General features: G+C 52.0%; 9 protein-coding genes across 9 annotated transcripts; 2 read left to right on the forward strand and 7 right to left on the reverse strand.

The window, feature by feature from the left end:
- Positions 1–619: 619 nt before the first annotated feature.
- CTAM01_08008 (acetylcholinesterase) lies at positions 620–2,881 on the forward strand (the record flags this gene model as incomplete). The annotated part of the gene is made up of 7 exons (XM_060524029.1): positions 620–861; positions 912–1,254; positions 1,371–1,598; positions 1,666–1,862; positions 1,929–2,025; positions 2,085–2,321; positions 2,375–2,881. The coding sequence occupies 7 exons, from the start codon at positions 620–622 to the stop codon at positions 2,879–2,881; spliced, it is 1,851 nt and encodes a 616-aa protein (XP_060381195.1).
- Positions 2,882–2,935: 54 nt separating this feature from the next.
- CTAM01_08009 (uncharacterized protein) lies at positions 2,936–4,845 on the reverse strand (the record flags this gene model as incomplete). Its single annotated transcript, XM_060524030.1, has 5 exons — positions 2,936–3,123; positions 3,186–4,247; positions 4,305–4,416; positions 4,473–4,703; positions 4,765–4,845. 5 exons carry the CDS (start codon positions 4,843–4,845, stop codon positions 2,936–2,938), a joined length of 1,674 nt encoding a protein of 557 aa, XP_060381196.1.
- Positions 4,846–5,827: 982 nt separating this feature from the next.
- On the reverse strand, positions 5,828–6,976 carry CTAM01_08010 (uncharacterized protein; the record flags this gene model as incomplete). The annotated part of the gene is made up of 2 exons (XM_060524031.1): positions 5,828–6,072; positions 6,139–6,976. The coding sequence occupies 2 exons, from the start codon at positions 6,974–6,976 to the stop codon at positions 5,828–5,830; spliced, it is 1,083 nt and encodes a 360-aa protein (XP_060381197.1).
- Positions 6,977–9,725: 2,749 nt separating this feature from the next.
- Positions 9,726–14,148, reverse strand: CTAM01_08011 (uncharacterized protein; the record flags this gene model as incomplete). Its single annotated transcript, XM_060524032.1, has 8 exons — positions 9,726–9,864; positions 9,936–10,206; positions 10,558–11,628; positions 11,689–12,315; positions 12,838–13,305; positions 13,367–13,456; positions 13,523–14,069; positions 14,146–14,148. The coding sequence occupies 8 exons, from the start codon at positions 14,146–14,148 to the stop codon at positions 9,726–9,728; spliced, it is 3,216 nt and encodes a 1,071-aa protein (XP_060381198.1).
- A 1,420-nt stretch (positions 14,149–15,568) lies between these two features.
- CTAM01_08012 (uncharacterized protein) lies at positions 15,569–15,739 on the reverse strand (the record flags this gene model as incomplete). The annotated part of the gene is made up of 1 exon (XM_060524033.1): positions 15,569–15,739. One exon carries the CDS (start codon positions 15,737–15,739, stop codon positions 15,569–15,571), a length of 171 nt encoding a protein of 56 aa, XP_060381199.1.
- Positions 15,740–16,602: 863 nt separating this feature from the next.
- On the forward strand, positions 16,603–16,761 carry CTAM01_08013 (uncharacterized protein; the record flags this gene model as incomplete). Its single annotated transcript, XM_060524034.1, has 1 exon — positions 16,603–16,761. One exon carries the CDS (start codon positions 16,603–16,605, stop codon positions 16,759–16,761), a length of 159 nt encoding a protein of 52 aa, XP_060381200.1.
- Positions 16,762–16,814: 53 nt separating this feature from the next.
- CTAM01_08014 (uncharacterized protein) lies at positions 16,815–17,159 on the reverse strand (the record flags this gene model as incomplete). Its single annotated transcript, XM_060524035.1, has 1 exon — positions 16,815–17,159. The coding sequence occupies one exon, from the start codon at positions 17,157–17,159 to the stop codon at positions 16,815–16,817; it is 345 nt and encodes a 114-aa protein (XP_060381201.1).
- An 818-nt stretch (positions 17,160–17,977) lies between these two features.
- On the reverse strand, positions 17,978–19,703 carry CTAM01_08015 (DEAD/DEAH box helicase; the record flags this gene model as incomplete). Its single annotated transcript, XM_060524036.1, has 3 exons — positions 17,978–19,444; positions 19,516–19,588; positions 19,660–19,703. 3 exons carry the CDS (start codon positions 19,701–19,703, stop codon positions 17,978–17,980), a joined length of 1,584 nt encoding a protein of 527 aa, XP_060381202.1.
- A 224-nt stretch (positions 19,704–19,927) lies between these two features.
- CTAM01_08016 (uncharacterized protein) lies at positions 19,928–20,302 on the reverse strand (the record flags this gene model as incomplete). The annotated part of the gene is made up of 1 exon (XM_060524037.1): positions 19,928–20,302. The coding sequence occupies one exon, from the start codon at positions 20,300–20,302 to the stop codon at positions 19,928–19,930; it is 375 nt and encodes a 124-aa protein (XP_060381203.1).
- Positions 20,303–20,860: the final 558 nt, after the last annotated feature.

Genomic DNA, 20,860 nt, shown 5'->3' on the forward strand with positions numbered 1-20,860 from the left:
TTCTTAAAGCTCGGTTTCTACGGATAGGAAGCTGCCGTCTTCGCCAGAGAGGTCCATACCACGACCCGATGTGACGCTGACATGCCCTCCCCCAGTGGCTCCCCCGCTGTTCATCGCATCACCCGTACAGCAAACGAGGTCAGCAAACATTGGACAAGCTTGAATCGATTCAGGGAATTATGGCACGGACCGAGAGTCCCCCCTCCCCTATTCGCGAAGCATCGGGGACCGTGCTACGATTGACTCGGCTGTTGGATACTAACGGGGAAGAATGGCTTGGGGTTCATGAAATGGGGTTTACACATATTGGTCTATATTAACAAACCAGGTTTTCGTTAGAGTTCCGGCCTTCCTGGACTGCTTGTTTAGGTAGTCAGTGCGGGTAATGAAACTCAAAATAAGGTGAATCGTGACGGAGATGTCCCCCCGGCTGGTATTAGTCAACTTCAATAACTGGTACGGCATATTGCCGCTTATGTGAACATGCAAACTACGACGGAGGAGGACTTTGAGATTTCATTCTGCGAGGTCCTTATACGGCTAGCTTCCCTCCCTTCGGATCCCGTCACCGTCACTCGTTCGCGGTACGTCGAACATCACATTCGCTCACCCATAAAGTATGCGCCTCTTCAGGACTCTACCGCTAGTCGTCGCGGGACTTATTGCGCCCTGCCTCTCGAGCGCCTTTCCCTCGCCTAGATCGCAGGATGCGGCGGTCGCGTTTTTGGATCGACTGCTTGTCGACACACGGGGTCTGGGCGATGTTCCTCAGCGGCAGCCTTCTTCGCTACTTGTAGATTTGGGCTACGCCAAGTATGAAGGGTACAACAACGCCACCAGCGGCCTCAATATCTGGAAAGGGTAAGATGTTTGTCTATTTGTCTCGTAGACGTCTACTTAAACCCCTCCAGCATCCGCTACGCAGCTCCGCCGACGGGTTCACAGCGCTGGCAACCGCCTCGTCTCCCTTCATCTAACGACACGGTCACCGGTGGTGGGGTCCCGGTGACGGCAGCAACCGAATTCGGCCCCATCTGCCCGCAAAACTACCCCGCCGTCCCGGGTCTCCCCTTCATCCCCGGTGACGAAGATTGTCTTTTCCTAAACGTGTACGCGCCCGCCGACGCCAAGGATTTGCCGGTGATGGTGTACATCCACGGCGGTGGGTACGGCTACGGTGATGGGAGGATCGACATGTCGGAGATTATTGGGGCGAATGAGGGTGGGTTTGTGGCTGTTGTGATTCAGTACCGGGTATGTTCTTTTGCTTTTCCGTATCTTTTTGCGGGGGTTATCTGTCTATTCTTCTCCCGGGATTTGGTGGTGGGTGAGAGAGATCTGTTGAGAGACAGCATACTAACGATGTACAGCTCGGCGCGTTAGGGTTCCTTTCCTCTGCGGACGTCAAGGCTCGCGGTGTCGTGAACGCGGGACTTCTGGACCAGGCTTTTGCGCTTGCTTGGGTCCAGCGCTTCATCGACCTGTTTGGCGGAAATCGTGGAAAGGTCACGATTGCGGGGGAGTCGGCGGGCGCCGGGTCGGTGATGTATCACACTCTCGCCGTGGACGCTAGTCTTGGGACGACGCTCTTCAAGAACGTAAGTTTTGACAGGCTGTGGGGTGGAAGCCTGTGGTGATGATTGGCTGACTCGATTTCGATGCTAGGGGATCGCTGCTTCGCCGTATCTTCCCTTCCATTATGACTATGACGCGGCGTTTCCGACGGCGCGATACCAGGCATTTGCCGAGAAGGCGGGGTGCTCGTCGTCTGTCGATGTTCTTGCGTGTCTTCGTGGGAAGGATAGTATAACGCTGCAGCTTGCTAGTGCGAATACCACGTTTGAACAGCCGTATGGGTTCTGGTAAGTAATCGATTTTCAGGACATGCGGTTCGCCCTTCCTGAACGCGGCTAACTGGACGACGACAGGGCTTTCTACCCTGTGACGGACGGCGTATACATCAAGAGCCTCCCGACTGAGCAGATGAAGCAAAAAAGAGTCAATGGAGAGCGTCTCCTCGTCGGTGTGAGTATCCTCCCCACGAAGCTCCACGTTCTTGGCCGGCAACTGACGAGCCTTGCAAGCATAACGCCAATGAAGGACCTCTCCTCACCCCGCCCAACATCGTCAGCGTCGCAGACTTGACGTCCTGGCTGAAGCTCGAGTTCCCCAACCTCTCGGCGGGCCAAATCGACGAGATCCTCGCCGCAAATCCAACAAAGACAGGCGCGAACGATACCCGCTTCGAGACGAACGGGTTGACGGGGCTTACGGCCCTTGACGTGAGCCAATCTGGGACCGGACAACAGCAGAGAGCAAACGTAAGGAATTCTTGCCATGTCTCGTGGCCCTAAGTCTAACACAACTGCAATAGAACATCTACGCCGAGGCAACATTCGTGTGCCCCAGCTACTGGCTCTCCGACGCCTTCACGTCGCCAAAGTCGTCGTGGCACTACCAGTACTCCGTCCCCTTTGCCTGGCACACGGCCGACATCCCAGGCTACTTTGGCCCCGCGACACCGAACCAGGGCCCGGGCATTGTCCTCGCCTTCCGCAAGATCTGGGGTAACTTCATCACGGGCGATGACCCCTCCATCAGCAATGATATCGCCAACGGAGCTTCCGGTGCCGACGCGGGCGCCGAGAATGGGGCGAGCAAGTGGCCTGTCTGGACGGAGGAGGCACCGAAGCAGGTAAACCTGAACCAGACGGGCGGCGTTCCGTACGAGTTTACGACTTCGTGGGGGGCGCGGGTTACGCAGTTTATGGCGCCGGGACAGGTGAATGATATCCGGGTTGTCCCTGCGGATGTATGGGAGGGTGGGCGTGGTGCCAGGTGTGAGTTTTGGAAGGGGTTGGCTCCTAGCATTCCAGCGTAGACGATACTCGAGGCGCCTAGCTGTGATGAGTGATATTGTAGCATAATCCAAATATCATGTTACCAGCGACTTAATTACACTTGCGATGGGCGGGATGGATGTGAACAGGACGGTGATGGTGCCGAATAAGCTCATTGACAAGCTTGATAGCGCCGCAGCACGGGGATCGGTTCGCAAGAGGAGAGCGGTGGCGATGGCTGAGGAGTTGGCTCCGAGTGTGACGCCACGGGTGATGTAGTCATCTGTCTTCCTGTAAGTTGCTCATGTTCACTTATTTCATCGCTCACAGTGGGCAGCCTCTTACCTTCTGGAATCTTCATCCAGGCCAACATCCGCTGGCCAACTAGCACACCAACAATACCGCTCATGATAGCTACCGCAGCCACGGTATTCAAATCACCACCCAAGTTCTCCGTTGCAGGTAGAGCCAGCGCAAGCGTCAGACTCCGCGACGCAAACGCGAGAGACCTTTCTGCACTGATGCCGATGGCGAAGCAGATCTTGGGGTACGAGAAGAGGCAGCCTATCGACATGAGGATGTTGGGCAGCACGATCGCCACAAAATTCTGCTTCAGCTCACGGCGGTATTGGTACATCGGCAGCGCGAGCGATACAATACTCGCGTCAAGGACTGTGCTGAAGATGTCGCCGGCGCCGGGGAGGCGGCCTTCCGGGTTCTTGGCGTGGAGCCAGAGGTATGTGTAATTCGCTCCCGTGCGGAAGGATCGGAGCGTCTCAAAGAGGCCTGCGCCTCGGATGGCGGCGAGAGCCCAGATCCCGAGGACGGAGAAGAGGGCGGTGACGAGAACGGGGTGGAGATATTGCCTCCAGTTTGCGGGGACGGACATGGCGGCGAAGTAGACGAGGAGGATGAGGCTTAGGTGGAGGGGCATGGCGTAGCCTGTTGTGTAGTAGAGGGGGATACCGACGAAGGTGAAGATGGAGGCGTAGAGAACCCAGTTGAGGTGACCGCATATCCAGGCTGCCCAGAGCTGGGAGCGTGGCGGGGGGACGGGGTCCTGTGGTGGGAGAGGCGGTGTTGGCGGAGAGGAGGGGATATCGACGTTAATTTCGTGGACTCTCGCGGGAGAGGATGTTCCTGACGGGAGGAAGTTGTGTGAGGCGTTTTGGGAGGGCGGCGGCGGAGCGAGGGTGTTGAGTGAGAGTGAAGACGGGGCTGCGGAGATGGTGCGGGAGCCCGGTACGGAGTCAATTCGCGGAGGGGTGTCGGCGAGGGGAATCTCGTCGGTCTCGTTGCCCATTTCTTCTGCGCGTTCTGTCATTGCGCGTTTGGATGAGCCGAGTAGTAGTTGGAGGCCGCGGGTGAGGTATGCGGCGAGGGCCATCATGACGATGAAGCCGATGACTGAGGGGTGTTAGAACTTAGGTTCATGAAGTACTGGATTCAAGGAGGGAAACTCACTGAAGACGGCAATAATCTTCATGACTTCAACGATGCCGATTGAGGGACTCAAAGGCAGCATGATGAAGGATGGTGTGAAGAAAATGTTGATCCAACGGAGAGACCATCCCGCCTGGTAGTCATTAGCGACTAGCTTCCAGGATTGTCAATCGCATTGCAAAAACCCACCGGCACGTCAATGACGGCAACGATTGCTCTCGTCTTGTGATTTCCCAGTACCAGCTCCGACAGCAACAGGCCGAAGAAAAGCAGAATCAAACAGGCCACAGAGGCAGGGAACGAAACGCCGACGGCGTCGAAGAAGACGTTGACGCTAAAGCAAGCGGCCAGCATAACCATGATGCCCGCGGGCACGTAAAGCCATGAACTGAGGAGTTTCGGAGCCGTCTGGGACGCAGCCTGTTCGAGATGAGTGAGCTACTTTTTACAGAAAAAGGATGAAATTGTGAGTTGGACATACTAGCTTTATCGCTTGGAGAACATCGATGGATGTCTTGAACCATTGCGGCTCGCTGCTTGGGCGTTTATTCGAAGTCGTCATCGTCGTTGTGTCTTGGAATGAATCTCATTATAATTGGCAAAACTTCGTTCAATCTGTACACAGAATGAGTGTTAATTTAGTCTCATGTGTTTAATCAAAAATCGAACTTACAATCAAGAGAATTCGACTGAAGTGACGTGTGCGACATGAGCAAGAGTAACAAGGTTCTTAGCTCTCGACTTATCGCTGCTTGCGTCGGACGATATCGCCGTTGAAATTAGTCAGTCCCCTAGTCGCTTTTCCACCCCAGCGAAATGCTCCGATGCCGCCCCAAGACAATTAAGGCAAGGCTTTAAACCGGAAATCGAAGCCACTGGGATAAGCATTCGGCGCCGAAATCTTTTCGTTTCCGGCGGTGGGATTTGCTCGTGATAAGGCGCTTTTTCGAGGCTCCGCCGATCGGAAGCCGAGCCGAGCGGGCGGATCTCACCCGAATGACGACGGTCCACTTCGTCTTTGGATTCTAGCTGATCTTTAGCTTTTATGGAGTGCCCTTCTTTTTCGGATATCACTTCACAATAGTCAGTCAATGTGAAGCTGTCACGAACCCTCAACTCACATCATGCAGGTCCAAATGCCCAGCAGCAACTAGACCGTGATCATCACTTGGCAACAGTAACGAGGGACGCCCACTTATGTCATGCCATGCATGAGAACTGAGAGGGTCCCGTCGCAGCGCTGCATGCCTGCAAGAATGACGATCAATGGCACCATGTCACGGACTGCAGCCTGGATATTTGATTTCCTCGAATTGCAATGATACGGATTTCTGAGCTAAGGTAATTGCACTTCCTGCCTCATACCCTCTCTCAAACCCGAATGCACATGAGCTGAGGCCTTATTTATGAACTGCGTTCATCTGTAAAGCCGATTCTCATGAAGCCATAGCCATACTGCCGTATCCCTTCTTGACTGCCTCCTTACCAAGCACTGTGCTGCCATGGATTCTTCGAGGCAAACTTGTTCGTGGCGGAGCTCAGTCTCAAATTCCCAGCTTCTTGTTCAGGAAATGCGACGCCACCAGGATGCGGAATTGGACGTTGAGGGGTGCACCCAACCGTCTGCCGATTAAATGGTAGTACAGCTCGGTGGTTTTGAGTAGTTTGTCTGCATCTGTCAGAAGAGAGCTATACGCCTGGTGTTTGACAGTCTTCCGAGAGATCTCTACCCAAGTTCTCTGCTTGTCTTCGAAGACCACGAAATTGTTGTTGCAACGCTTCGCAATGCCTGTGTTCTTGTTAGTACAAGTGAGAGCCATAATGGACGTGCTCCCAGAGCTGCGGTAGCACATACCAAGCCGCTTCTTCATCCACTTCTTCTGCTCAGTCTGACTACCGCCGCGCAACTTGACGAGAAGATAGAAGTTTTTAATGTCACGGAGATTGCTGACAAGCATGCTGAGATCGTAAGAGGCCAGGAAGTCAGGCCCAGAGAGTCCAAAGCCTGTACATAGACCGCGAAGGCGGGTCGGATCGTACATGACGCCAATATTCTCAATGCCGGGCATGAATTGCTCGCGGTTAAGCTTCCGCTGGGAATCGCTGTGCCAGTGTAGGTAATGGCCCCACTTGTCGTCGAAGACAAGAACCATGAGATCCTTGCCCTTGCGGACGCCTTCCTCGGGGCGGTAGGACAAGTCCTTGAACGAGACGCCAATCTGGCGCTCGACGTAGGCTTCGAAGCCGGGGATGCCCTTGATGAGCTCAGCGATGCATTTGTACTTCGAGTGCTTACCATCATTGCCAGTGTTGACGTCGATGAGGCCCGGGGTGCTCTTGTTGGCCTTGCAGCTAGCGTAAATGATGGCAGGCTCGAAATGGATGTACTCGCAAAGGATCATTGCCTTGATCTCATTAGGGAGACGGGGGAACGGGTGAAAGGTGTCGAAGCGAGGCTTCGGCTTCTGGACCTTTTTGCACTTCGCGACCTGCTTGGCCTTCTCTTCCTTCTTGACCTTCTTAGCCTGGGGCTTGGTGGCTAAGGTGTTCGATCCCTTGATGGTAGGATTGGCAGCGCCAGTTATCTTGCTGACGGCAGCGGCGGCACCGACACTGTTGATGAGAGTCTGACTGTGAGCGCGGGTGCGGCGAGCCGGACCCATGGTCGGCTTGGAGATGGCCTGACAGGACATTGCCACTGATATGGCAAGAGCTGGAGCGGACTGTTGATGAAAGTTAGCGGAGATGTAGGCAATAAATGATAGTTCAAAGCGAGGGTAAGATTAATAGCGAGTGAGGCACCAGAAGAGAGTTGTACAGCGCGCTTGTCTTCTGTTCCCTTACTCTTTCTTGGAGACTGAGTTAGAAGGCGCAACTGACAGCTACTTCCCGCAGTTCGAAACGAATCAAGTAATATCAAGGAGGGAAGGATTGCAAAGGTCAGTAAGTATTGGTGTCACTCGTTGCTTTGAATCGGGAAGCACGCTGTCGATGGTCGAGAAGGAGAGCGCTATCGACACGCAAAAGCAGACCAAAAGGGCCGGTTTTTGCGAATCTCGGCATAGGACGAGATGAACGATGAAATATAGAACAACTGACCTACTGTTGTCGTAACTGTGTATGGTATGCGAAGTTTCTGCAAAGATGTCTGGAGGCTGTGAAACAATCAGCTAAGATTCTCACTCAAGAGACTCGAGCACCTGTGAACGGCCCGTTTTCGCAGCTCAGCTTGTGATGGCTTTCTCCACCAAAATCGAGGGCGCTAGTAGAAAGGAGATGAGAATATTGGAAGAAATCTAGAAGACACTCTCAAGTATCGAGATAGCGTAGAAGAGATGGGTTTACTTACCTAGGTGGTGATGTTTGATACTGCTGAAGGCGACTGGAGCGTGGCCACCAAAAAGATGTTTGGTGGAAGAAAACTGTAAAAAGAGAGGAACCTGAGAGGACTAAAATTGGAAGAGGGAAGAGCCCATGAGATGGATGGGGCTTTAAGAGCTTCGAGAGACCGGGTAGACTTTTTGAAGTCTCATGAGGCGGGTAGGACTGACCAGAGTTTACAAACAAGGCAAGTACAACCTTCAAAACTTTTGAGAGCGGGTACAATTGTTAAGAATATGCAAGGCGAGTGCAGCTCTTGAGACTTCCCAGACGAGCAAAAACTTCGAAACTTCAAAGTGCAAGTGCAGCCAGGAAGTCTTTGTCAAGCGGGAATGACTGGCAAAACTTTTAAGGGTGAAGCTTGTGCTAAGTCATTGTTTCTTCTCAGTTCCTTTACGAGGCAGGTTCAGTTTTCGAAATTCCACAAAGCGGGCACAACTTGAGAGACTTGCGTAATGGGCACAGCGATCTAGGCTTCATGTGGCGATTGCAAACGTCAAAACCTACCAAGGCTGGCATGGTGTTCAAATAAAGCACAAAAAGGGTTGGCAAGAGTTTAGGCGCGGCTTGATTCTGGAAAGCTTCATAAAGAGGGCAGGTCTGTTGATACTTAACAAGGTGAAGGGGCAGGATTGTTCATTCTCCATGGAACGGATACAGTTACCGGACATTCATATAGCCACACGTGGAAGACAACACTATCAAGTCTTCATGAGACGGGTAGAACAGTCCACTGTATGTGACATGGACAAGGGACCCTAGATATTTCATAAACAAAAATTATCAAAGTAAGATGCACATTCCCACCAAAAGGTGTAAGGTTTAAAGATGGGTTGCTTGATTCGTTGGACTGAAAAGTCGTTATAGCTTAATGAAGAAATCCCAAAGCCTAAACTTTGGTGCTTTGGCAGAGTCTGCCAAATACGATAAAGGTAAGAAGCGTAGTCAAGATACCTGACTGTGGTAATGGATTTCATTCGCGAGTCATCTTCGAGAGTATTGAACCGATTTTCGAATTCCCCTAGGTGCATTGACAATAGGGAATGTCCGAAACATGCCGCTTCATGGGCGCGTCGTCATTACAAGACAGAGCTATTACGATCAAGGTTAGAGGATACCATTCGTCATTGATGCCATGTAGGCTACGCAATGAGCTGAATCTATTTCCGGCCGAACCTAATCCACTATCATTCATTGAATCAAAAGGCCCCTTGGTGTTCTATATTCCGCCGCTCCATGGATCCAACGCTTGTCAATCTTGTCTCCACGAAACGTCTTCTGAGCCTCATAGCCACCAGGAATCGACACATTAGCATCTCGACAGCGAGTTACGAAACTTCTCGAGGAAGAACTCTCAACTTTTCCTGCGAGAATTCTTTCACCTGATTCCGCTATTCAGGTTGCTATGGCCTGCCCTAAAGGAGGTCGTCTATAATTAGGATCTCTCTTGGCAGCCCAGACTCGAGAAATTCTTCGCACATGCGTCCGGAACATGTTTGTGTTGTCTCCAAACGCTGTTCTATCCTCAGCGGAAAAGCTTGGTCTATTTTAGCGAACAAGACTTTTAGATCTTTAGTCGACCCCAACTGAAAGGATTCTGGCACTCCGATTTGCCTCGATGTATCCGCGCTGATCTCAAATTCAGGAACCAGATTTGATTTCATCCACACGGACAATTCCTGGAACGCTTGGTTGATCTCACTACAGCCGACCAGCCTCTCGGACTTCTCCGACAGCTTTCTTTCAGAACTACGACAATTCTGTACAGCCTCTCGTAATTGGTCTTTTTGCTCCGATAGGCAGAGCAGAAAACCCTGTAGGTTATCAATGTCGCCCCGATGGTCTGATTTACCTCTTGACGCGTTTGATTCAACACGGGTACTACAGTACTTTAACTTCTGTTGGAGTTTCTCCTCGCAGAGAGCACGTAATGCCTCCAACGTTCCGTTCAAACAAAAGTGGTTGTTATCTCGGACTTTCATGAAAGCCTTGACGGCGCCGCAAATGATCTGATAATCTCTGCCGCTTGCCATCAATTTTTTCTTGTGCTTTTCGGAATATTCATCCTTCAGCAGTGTAAAAGTCTTCAAAGCCTCCGTTTGGCCCCTTACGCAGCAGAAGAAGATGAACGATTCCAGGCTCGTGCCCGGAAATGTTGGGATAAAGCACAGGTCTGCGAGCCATGAAATGGCTATCCAGTCTTTAGGTGTCAAACCATCTGTATCAGCCGTCCCTAGCGTTTGTACTATGGTCTTCCTATTTGGGCAAGACTTCAGTATAACGTCTAGGGCGAACTTCGCGAGCGGCCGCTTCTCTGACTTTGTGTATTGCCGAGTTGTGGGCAAGCTTATTTTCAACGACTCTTGAAGCAGAGGTGCCACGGCCAGTTCCAGCGCCAGAATTGGGTCCCTCTCACCTTCTGCGGCGCTTCGGCAAGATAATTGTCCGGGTGATGAGGCACGGATGCCAAGGTAACGGTAGGCTTGGTTCGTGACCATTTCTTCGGCTCTTGCTGCCTCAATGTAAAACTCTCCGCTGCGGCCTGGAGTCTGTAGGAATGAATTGACTGTTTGATGCGATAGCTGAATCGTCCAATTCGGTTCCGCGCGCCTGACATTATGTCGCGAGTCCAGTCTAGACATTTGGCAATCATCCAAAATCTCTATCAGCGGACCGCAGTACATCTGAATGCTGCGACAGAACTTGGGCCAAAGGTGCTTTCCAATGACCATCCTGCGTGAACCCAAGGAATCATGGCTGAATTGCCTGTGCTCCCCCATCTCCGAGATCGCAATTACTTCCCGTAACTCTGTTAATTGTAGGGATGATCTCCTTTGAGACCCGACAATCCACTCCAAAATTGTTTTGGTCTTTGACAGTTCTTTGGTTGTACTGGAACCCTTGAGACCTTCGAGAAATCTAATGTAGAGTTCTTCAACCTCTGGCGGCGATGCAATAAGCGAGTCCATCAAATCCTGGGTTGTAAACAGTTTCTCGTCCTCAATCAAGAGCAAAAGTTGTCGAATAATCAGGATGACCCAGAGTATCACGCCATTAGCATGAGTTTCTAAGTACGCACGTATTTTGCCTAATGTTTCCTCTTGTATATCTAGGTCGTCATTGGGAGACTGACTCTCGTAACGCTGCGAGTCAGTTGAGGCGTCAGGGTCCTCGGAGAAATCCGCCAGGTCGTCATGGTCGGAGTCGGAGGAGAGGGCATCTCGCCAGGCAACTCGAAGTTTCTCGATACCGCCTTCAATCATGATGGAAATATCCCGGTTGTTGTACTGCTCCATCTTGATCTTTAAACAGTTGCTCAGGCTTTTGGAGATGACGGACTCAGGCCTGCTGAGCAAGACGAAGCGGACGCGGCTGTTCCGGGAACTTGCAATTCCCGTAAACATCTGCAACAAGTTGAAACTTTGGTGCGTCGACTTGAGACCTGATGGTCCCGTCACGCTCTCTGACTCGTCTAACGCGTCTACCACTGCAAGTGTTCGGGGCGTTGAAGGGCTGAGCGCGAGTGTCGTGAAAAGGTCTGACAGCTCCGACTGCAACCAGTCGTCATCCTGCCGTCCAGCATCAAATCTTGCCCGATAGATAGATGTCGCAGGTTCGAACGTCGTCTTGCTTGAGCTGAGGATGTTGAAAGTCAGAGCGCGCAGCATTGAAGCATCTTTGGCTTCAAAGTCAGGCCCTCGGGCTGAATAAAACCAGTCACATACGAACGGATCGTCATTGAAATCGCCGTGTGGAACATCCCTTTGAAGACGTTGTTGGATGTTCTTCGCTAGAACCGACTTGCCGCTTCCCGCTTTACCCATAATCCACAAGATTTTACCAGAAGATCTCCACTCCTGGAACTCTTCGGTTTCCCAGAGCCACTGGTTGGTGGCAGGCAGCGGATCTGCGACTTGATCACGCCTTTGGTGCATGCCATCGAACCGCAGGCTTTCAATGCATTCTATCTGCTGTTAGGGCTCCAAGTTCGTTGTGTAACACTAAAAAAAACTGGGATGCATACCTCGCCACTCCGTAGTTTCGTCCACAATGAGAGCATTCGACATGACCTCCGCCTCTCTTGACTCGACGCCAGTGCTGTCTTTGCGAGTATCATCAATGCAAAGGAGAGCTCTGACACCATGGCCAAGCTTGGCGATCCATGTAAGCAGTCTCATACGAGCACTCTGGGATTGAAGCTCGAGACCGTCGAGAATCAGCACGACGCATTTGCCATCCTTCCTGATATCCTCCAGACAAGCGCTCATGACGGTAGCAACCTTTGAAAAATAATCCCGAGTGAGACCTCTGATTTGACAATACCAGGAAGTGATCGTTTCCGGCACAGGCGAAGCAGGATCGTCGCCGTTAGCACTGGGCTTGAAGGAACTCTCTGGCTCCCCGAAGGCTGAGCAGATTGAATTGAGAGCTTCTCTTTCTGTTGGAGAAAGCCGCACAAGAATCTCAGCGAGCGAAGACTCGGGCCCAAATTGCCCGCGAAGGAGCTGTGCGACAATGCACCAAATAACCTGTGCTTGATTCATTTGCTCACGACCAGATGTTGGTGACTGATTCGCGCCGGCCTCGAATGTCGCAAAGGAGAAGAACGCCACAACCGGTGACTCTTCTTTGCTGAGGAGCTTGCCTGAAGCTATTTGGAGTCCGATACCATTTGCGGCCGAGAATGAGTGAAGACCTTTCCGAAGCCACAACACTCTTGAATCGTGTTCACTCTCTCTTGGCTTCGCGCACCATGACTGTGCTAACTTGCAATAACGAAACCACGAGATGTCATCGTTCGTAGGATTTGTTTGAGCCGTCACTCCATATTCCATAAAATGTCCCCAAACTGCTGCTGTCTTCGCAACTATGTGAATAGCTTCTTGGAGTCCAAAAGCTGCTGCCACATCGTCAGGTTTGAGGATGATCTCAGTGGTGTCTGCACCCGTTGCTAACTCCATAAGCCGCCCCCGTAAGGTATCTGAGAATTTTCCGGTCAAGACCCATTTCAGACAAGTTTTCGGATTCTCATGTTGGAGCTGCTGGATGTGGTATATCAGGCGAGAGATATTTGAGTCTGCACGGTCCCCTTCGCTGCCTTCGAAGTCTATTCCGTCGATTACGATCACAAGAGGGCGTCTTTGCCGCGAAGCAGCATGTCGAAAAATTTCACCTAGCATGCGATGGAATAAGCCGGCTCGGGAGACTTCGGCTCTAGATATTTTGAGCTCGTGCCCAAAGGTGCAGTTCATTCGCGTCAGAAGCTCCGGTCCATCGGAATACCGAAGCAAGACGTAGGCCAATCCACCGAGGATTGTTGACGTTGTGATGGGTGATATTGGATCGTTTTGAGGATCTTTGCAAAAGAAGTAAGCCGTGATATCCGCTCGATCAAACCTAACAGGCGTAAGAACCGACAATGAGAACATGGAATGGCCGAGCCCAGTCTCATCGTCGACGAAGATAAACGGCTTTCCTTTTTGTTCCTGCAGATCACTAGCAAGTCTGCTAGAGTTGAAAGATTTTGCCGAGCTCTGGTATCCAAAGTGGTGTTGAGATGCTGTGTTTAGATTGGGATGGATGGAAGACAGGTTGGAGAGAAACCCGGAGTCGCCGAACTCCGGCAAGTTCAATACATGACCTAAAGGCAATATGGTTAGCTCCAGTCTCAAGTTTCTACCGCAACCAAGGTTCGTGCGTACTGCCACCGGAGAGGTGCTGTTGGGATGGGAGCTCGTCTTCCAATTGCAAGGATCGAATATCAGCTGGCCCGAGAGAGATAGCGCCATTCCCTGTGCGGAAAATGGTTAGCGGAAGTAATCTTTCTTGAATTTGGGATTCATAAGGTGTACGCATACCAACAATTGTAAAACCTCTGCTTCGAAGTCGGTCAATCAGATGAAGATTTTCACCCAGCACATGGAACACTTTTGAGTTAATTTCCTCAAGAACCTTGAGCATAACTCTGAAGCCATCCTCTAGGTTTCCCGTCAGGCCTACGTGGATGACAAGCATTCGAGTGCCTAGTTCCGCTTTGGCATCGGATAAACGGTTCGTAATGTTGGCCAGCTCAGTGTCATCCGCATCTTGTATCCTCACGGCACGAGCGAGTTTCCGAAGCGGGTGTTTCCGGCTCTTCTTGTCCAGCTTTTTTAAAAGCTGTTTCAGCTCCTCCGCGATTGTGTTCAGTATCTCGAGCTGATGGATAACCGCAGGTGTCTGTAACCTGGGCTCCTCTCTGACGAGACTAGCCGTCTGCGAGGTGACTTGGAGTAACACGGAGATTTCGTCGAGCCTTTTTGGCGCGTTCTTTACTCGTTCTCGGGCTTTTTGAATTTCTTGAATGGTCTTCAGCAGCGCGCCAATGAGGCCGACAACGCTCGCGGCGGTCCCTATCGCGTCTGCCTGTTCTCAGTTGTGAGTCTGCTGTCGCGGAATGAGGTTGCACCAAGCTCTGTTTTCGGCGAACAGGGCTACTTACCATGTCTTTTGGTGTCAATGGTATTCGTTATGGTTCCTGTTCTTGTTCATGGATAGAAAACTTTGACCGGGCTGGCAGTGAGGTATTGAGAGAGTTGGGCCACACTTCGGTTGGACCGCACCTCGGCGGCTAGAGAACCACACAAGCGATGCAAGGCGTACTTCTCGTCCAGCGAATCACGGCTGCAGATCAACGAGCAAAAAAGCCTTGTTGCCCAGCATAACGCGACATCGAGGCAGAATCTCCCATCGCCTATGGCTCTGCATATCGGAGCATGTCCCCACATCTATCAATGCCATTTTGCCAGGTAAGACTTCATACCGACGCAGTACCTAAATCACGGAGAATCAATCCTTTCACTGCCAATCGCAGGACAGCCACTGGACAGTCACCTTGTATAACTATTGCCAAGGAAACGACTGGAGTTAGAAATAGGTTTCCTTGCTCAACCGTAATGTTGTTAATTTTGGATATGAGCCGCGCCTATTCGTGTAAGTTTTGGCAAGCACAGGTCCGCTCAAGGCGAGAAGATGAAGTTCTGACTTCAGGGGTTCTCGATTCGGAAGCGGGATGCACGTTATGGTAGCTCAGGCACACCGAGAACCGGCTTCGGAAATGTCAAAACCCGCTCTCCAAACGATCGCCGACGGAGGTGATTAGATACGATCAATCTGAACGATAGCCGGTGGGTTGCAGCTTCATCAACAATTGGTACTCTTCTTTTCTACCATCCTTGGAAAGACGGGCGGCAAACGGCGAGTCCAATGATAGGAAGTTTGTCATTGGCATGAAATCCAAAGACGTTGGCAGACAAAAAGCGAGGCTAAGCCGTGAATGGAATCGGGATCCATTGCATCGCTTTAGCAATTGCCAGTGCGGGACGTGCGGATAGATGCATATTCAGATAAGGTATGGGTACGAAATATTCGCGTGGATAAATACCGCAACGCGTCCCCAAGCTTCCTTTTCTCTCTTCTTATTTTTCTGGCCTGTCAAACTCCTGCCAAACAAGACATCGAGCGCTGCACTCCGCGACAAAATTCTTAAATCTGAAAGATGGATTGAGTCGAGAGCGCGCCAGAGGTAAGTCGAGAGCGCTCCGCAACAGCGCCGGGCCAGTCTACTACACCAGCCGTGTTCTCCCTGCTCCGTGACAGTGATCAACGTGACCAACCTCCCCAAACCCGGACTTTTTTGTGCCACTTTGACCTTTCAAATGGTTATTTGGCTTTCACAGGGTCCGGAGATTGACGACATGGGCGTGATTATATTTCTACCCGAAATACGTACACGTCCCGCGCTTTCAAAAACTAGATCCCTCGCCTTACAAGCAAAAGTGCTCCTTCGCGAGCTCCGATGTGCCGTGCAGGAAATCTAGGTAGCGGCGCGTACACACAGTGACTATACTCCGATCTCAATCTTTTTACCTGCCGTAGTAGTGGTGTGAGGAAGACGGTGCCCAATTCCGGTGCTGATGGGGACGTCTTCCTGAAGAGTTTGGGTTCCAAGAGCTTTGGACTTGAAGAGGTACCGGACTTGGGTTTCCTACCTGGATGCCTAGACTGCGGGCCAGTAGATATAAAAAAACCGTCATTTGCCAGCAAGTCAGACAAGCCAGACACTGTGAGATGGACTTTTACCGAGAGTGAAATACGTGAGGAGGTTGGCTTGACGCCATCAACCACGACATCACATCTCAAAGCCTCTCCAGAAAGAAGCCGCTCCCGATCCTCAGACTCAACCCCCAGCAACGCCCATAATCCCCTGCATCTACCACATCGAATAAGACCAAGAAGACAACCGCGACCCAAAGACACCTCATCGGTGAATAACATAGACTTATGTCTAAATCCGAAGGCGGATAGCCTCCCTCATGGTCGTGAACTTGCATCCCAGCATAATCTTAGCGACACCACACTGGACGATCATCGACGAAATCCCCAAATTCCTTCTGGCAGCCCCATCACCAACGGCACGAATGAGGCCTTTATATACCGATCACCCACTCTCCATCCATCCTGAAGACACGCGTTCGGGGTAGGCAAGTACCTACTAAGCTAAGACTAACCCTCTTCTCCTTGTATCGTCGACAGAAGGAGTCATCACAGCATAGATAGCTGCACTGGGTGGAACCCAGGATCTATACATCATTCATCTTAGCGTTTTTTCCGAAGAAGTCCACGACTGTCACGTAAGATGACCTCCCAAGGCATGGACTAATCAACAGCTCTCCGGTAATGACCCTAGATTCCATGACTAGACCACCTGTTGCGTCAACGTCAGATGTGTCAACTAACAACCTGGATTGCAGTAGATGCGTCGATGGTGCTTCGTAACGACAACCAGATGAACCGGAACAGCGAGCTGCTGGCCCAGCGAAGACACAAGCACACATGGCATCAGAAATCACGGTAGAAATGATCATGAGAGAGAAATGTGTTTTGATTGCCACTCCAAATGCTCAGACAACTATCTAGCCCACCAGTTCCGGTCCATGACACTCTGCCCGTAGACAGTAGATGCCACATTGAGGACCACCCCAGTCCGAAAGCCATCCAGCCCATCCAGCGATTCTCTCCCAAAACAGTTTTTTTTTTTGCGTTATTTTCTTGTTGATGTGAGTACCAAAAGAGGCCGCTCGCTCTCCCAACAACCCAAGCCAAGCCAGCTCATCCAAGAGACCTGCGCCACCTCGCAAGGCAGACGAGACACTCAAAGAGCCGAGTCAGGTTGGGCCCAAGAGAGCCGGAAAAAGCGTAATGATACTCGGGTATTTCTGCGGTTGTTCGTCGAGCCTGCCTTCTCGCAAGAAGCAGGGCATAGGCGTAGAATGCGTAACGGATGATGTCGAAACCTCCGTTTTGAGTTCGGGCGCCAAGAAGCAATATCTTGGCTTTGTCAGTCGACCGACGACAAACGCTCCTCCTCCTACCCCGGACGGAGGGCCTCCAACCAAATCTTCCCCTGCCAAAGAAAATGCACGACGATGAAGATCGTGCTCCGACAGACGCCATTGGATGCCAGCCACCCCGTCGCCCTCCGTGTCATATCCCAACATCAGTCGTCTCCGCGATCGATTGATTAATACTCAAAAGACACCGCGGCGCATGAACCAGAGATGAGGTACCGAACCGCCCTCATCCCGTAGTGTTGCCGCCCTCTACCGCGAGGGCCAACTCCCCTTTTGTCCACCAGAAATCAAATGTGGCCCGCCATCCATGCGAACGCCGTTCCGGGCTGATACCGTTTCAGCCGCTTGTTTCCCCCAAACGCCGTCGTTAAAGAAGCACATGACATGGTAAGATGGGAGCGGGTTATTTCCATGCCAGGGGTGTGGTGGCTCGTCTGACGCCAGACGTCACGCCCCGTGGTTGATGTTTGTTTTTTTCGATGGCTCAGCCTGTCGTCTTGTTCGTTCTGTCGTCTCCAGACAGCATGCATTTCCAGTCCGGGTAGAAAGTGCCCGTCGTCAGAAGGCCGAAGGAAAAAGAAAAGAAGCCAAACAAAAGACCAGTAAGATCCGTTGGGGTATGGTACAGGCCAAAACTTTGCGAATATGTGACGAAGCTTTTGTTGCTTAGCGACGAGTCGTATAGGTCTGATCGAGTGTTTTTTCGTGTTTCCTGATCGTGAGTGGTGAGGGGTACCTAAAAGCTCATGATGGGCATGGATGAGATGCCCGACCCAGTCTAATCGTGCCGTGTCGCCTCCAAAATCAGGAGAGAATGAAAAGAAGAGGAACTATGTACAATCCAAACAAAACGCAGCCACGTGTTCCGTCGCGACTGCATACGCCAGAACGCCTTTCTAAAGAGAAGAGATGAATGGAACCTTAGGACATTTGTCCTTGGGGTTGGGGGTGACCCTGGCCTTGGCCTTGACCACGTCCCCGGCCGCCATAGCCGCCACGGTTCTGACCACGGTAGCCGCCACGGCCACGGCCACGGCCTCTACCGCCGCCCTGGTATCCATTCTGCTGGCCTTGCTGGGGCTGCTGAGTCTGCCAGTTGCCCGGTGCGGGGCCACCCTGCAGAGGCAATTGCTGGCCCTGGATCTGACCAGGCTGCTGGTGTTGCTGCTGCTGCGGCTGGCCCTGGCTAGGCTGGCCGGTGCGGAAGTTGGAAATGGGTCTCGGGATGGACTCGGGGTTCTCGTAGACATAGAGGGACTTGTCGATGCTAGCAGGAATGGGCTGGATCTCTGTTCCAAGGTCCTTCTCAATGTTGTAGAGGTTGAATCTGTCATCCCAGTTGATGAGGTTGATGGCCAGACCCAAGTGGCCATAACGACCAGAGCGACCAATGCGATGCAGATAGGTCTCAGCGTTCTTGGGGAAATCGAAGTTGATGACGACATTCACAGCTTGAATATCGATACCACGGGTGAGAAGATCGGAGCAGACAAGGTTGCGGCACACGCCGTTGCGGAAGTCGTGGAAAACGCGATTTCTTGCTTGTTGGGCCATCTTGGCGTGACTGTAGAAGCATGAGTAGCCCAGCTCGGTAATCTTCTTGGCCAGCAGCTCGACACGGTTGGTGGAGTTGCAGAAGATGATGGACTGGTTGATCTGAAGCTTGGAGAACAGGGTGTTTAGGCAGTGGACCTTTTGCTTCTCCTCGACAAAGGCGTAGTACTGGGTAATACCGCGCAGGGTGAGCTCGTCCATGAGGTTAATCTCGTACGGGCTGACCATGTTCTTGTCGGAGAAGTCCTTGACAGAGAGGGGGAAGGTGGCGGAGAAGAGCATGACCTGGCGGTCCTTGGGGTGAAACTGGAGGAGCTGCTCGATGACGGGGGTGAATTCGATGGAGAGAAGCTTGTCAGCCTCATCCATGATGAACATGGGGCACTCGCTGAGGTCGGCAACGTTCTTGCCCGCGAGGTCGAGGATTCTGCCGGGGGTACCGACCACAATATGGACGGGGTCCTGGAGGCGGATGATATCGTCTCGGAGACCAGTACCTCCGGTGGTGACCATGACGTTGATTCCGAGGTGCTTGCCGAGAGTCTTGCAGACTTGTGATGTTTGCATGGCGAGTTCGCGAGTGGGGACGAGGATGAGGGCTTGGATCTTGGAGACCTTGGGGTTGATCTTTTCGAGGGCGGGGATAACGAAGGCGGCAGTTTTTCCAGTACCATTCTTGGCACGAGCGAGGATATCACGGCCGGTGAGAGCGACGGGGATGGCTTCTTCTTGAATGGGCGACGGCTTCTCGAAACCCGCCTCGAAGATGCCCATCAACAAGTCTCTCTTCAATTGGAAGTTTTCAAACTCCAGACCCTTGGTGTTTGTGACATCCTGGAAGCAAGCTCGTGAGAAGGCGGACAAGAAGTGATGAGGGGAGGGAGGTTGGCCTTGCCGGTACATACCTCAGTCTGCTGTCTGTTGTCTCTAGCAGGCAGGTTCAAGCTCTTCTTCCAGTCGTCTGATGCTGCGCCATCGCTGCGAAAGTCAGTCCAACATGCTTTCAACGATGGGTTCTTCCTGGGAGATTGGTGGTGAGGGGCACAAACCTCAAGTTTGTTGCCTTAAGCTTGTCTGCGAGTGCTTCCGCCATTTGAATGTGTGTTTATGGAATATGTGCCTAATGGCAAGAGAAGAGGATGCGATGCAGTCGTTGAATGTTGTTGCGCGAAAGGGCTTTGCTTTCCCCACTTCGCGATGTGTATCGAGGGGCGAGTCGTGCTCGGTAGGTATTAGGAAGTAGACAGGTACTGTGGGAGTCAACGACAACAAAGAAGGGCAATCGTCGTTGAAGAATATTCGATATTCGCGGGATTGTCACTTGTCGCGTGGGGGTTCGTCGTGGGTTCCGTGGCCGGAGGGCAGCTGGTTGGAAGTGTGGATGGATGACCGGGACTCGGGCAGAGTTTCGGTGCAGGAAAGTCGAGGGATGTGGTTGGTGGTTGGTGGTAGTGGTGCGTTGTTCGTGGGTTGCGCGATTGCGAAATGTTTGTGTCGTTTTTGGATGACTCGGGCTACTGAAACAGCGTAAAATGTGTTTCGTCCACGAGGTGCAGCGCGAAGAGGATTGTGGGATGATGGTTGGGTTTGCGTGGTTGAGAGGAGTATGATTGTGTGTGTGGTTGTGTGGAGGAAGAGTCGCCTGGGACCTGGAAGCAAGTTTATGGTGGTGAACCCCCGGTCCCAGTGCATTCGGTGCGCATCAGCTGTGTCGTCGGGGCGGGACCCCTTGCCTTCCTGGTCTAGCGCTGCAGGTGGAGACACGTGACCTTTCACCGCAGGTAGTCCCTCCCCTACTTGAGAGTCTTGTCAGTTAGCTAAGGGCCTCGCGGGAGCTCTTGCTGCTTCTTGAGAGTAGTTCTATCAAGTTTGGTTTTGATATACGCATGCCGAATAAGCTTAAAATGCTCAATGTCTCTCAACACAATGATCAAAGTGCGGAAAGTGTCAGGGTAGGTCTTGGATCATGGGTGGTGACATTGACCCGATCCAACTCACCGAGAGCTTCTCCCGCCATGCCATTCGTCCCTTACCGACCTCACCCCGGCGAGCCCTTCATCAGCCGATTGGTCTGATCCCTATCCTGTATGGAGTAGGCACAGTACGTATTCTCCTCTCCGTCCCCGCTCCACTCGTTTCCTGCAGCGGAGCTATCGGATCGGCTTGGGGGAGGAGCACTGGCAGACTGCAGTAACTGCCCTGGAAGGAAGACCACCCGGGAGTCTGAGCACTGAGCACTGAGCACGAATG

This window comes from Colletotrichum tamarilloi (assembly GCF_030869305.1).
Source record: "Colletotrichum tamarilloi strain Tom-12 chromosome Unknown Scaffold_27.1, whole genome shotgun sequence".
NCBI lineage: Eukaryota > Fungi > Ascomycota > Sordariomycetes > Glomerellales > Glomerellaceae > Colletotrichum > Colletotrichum tamarilloi.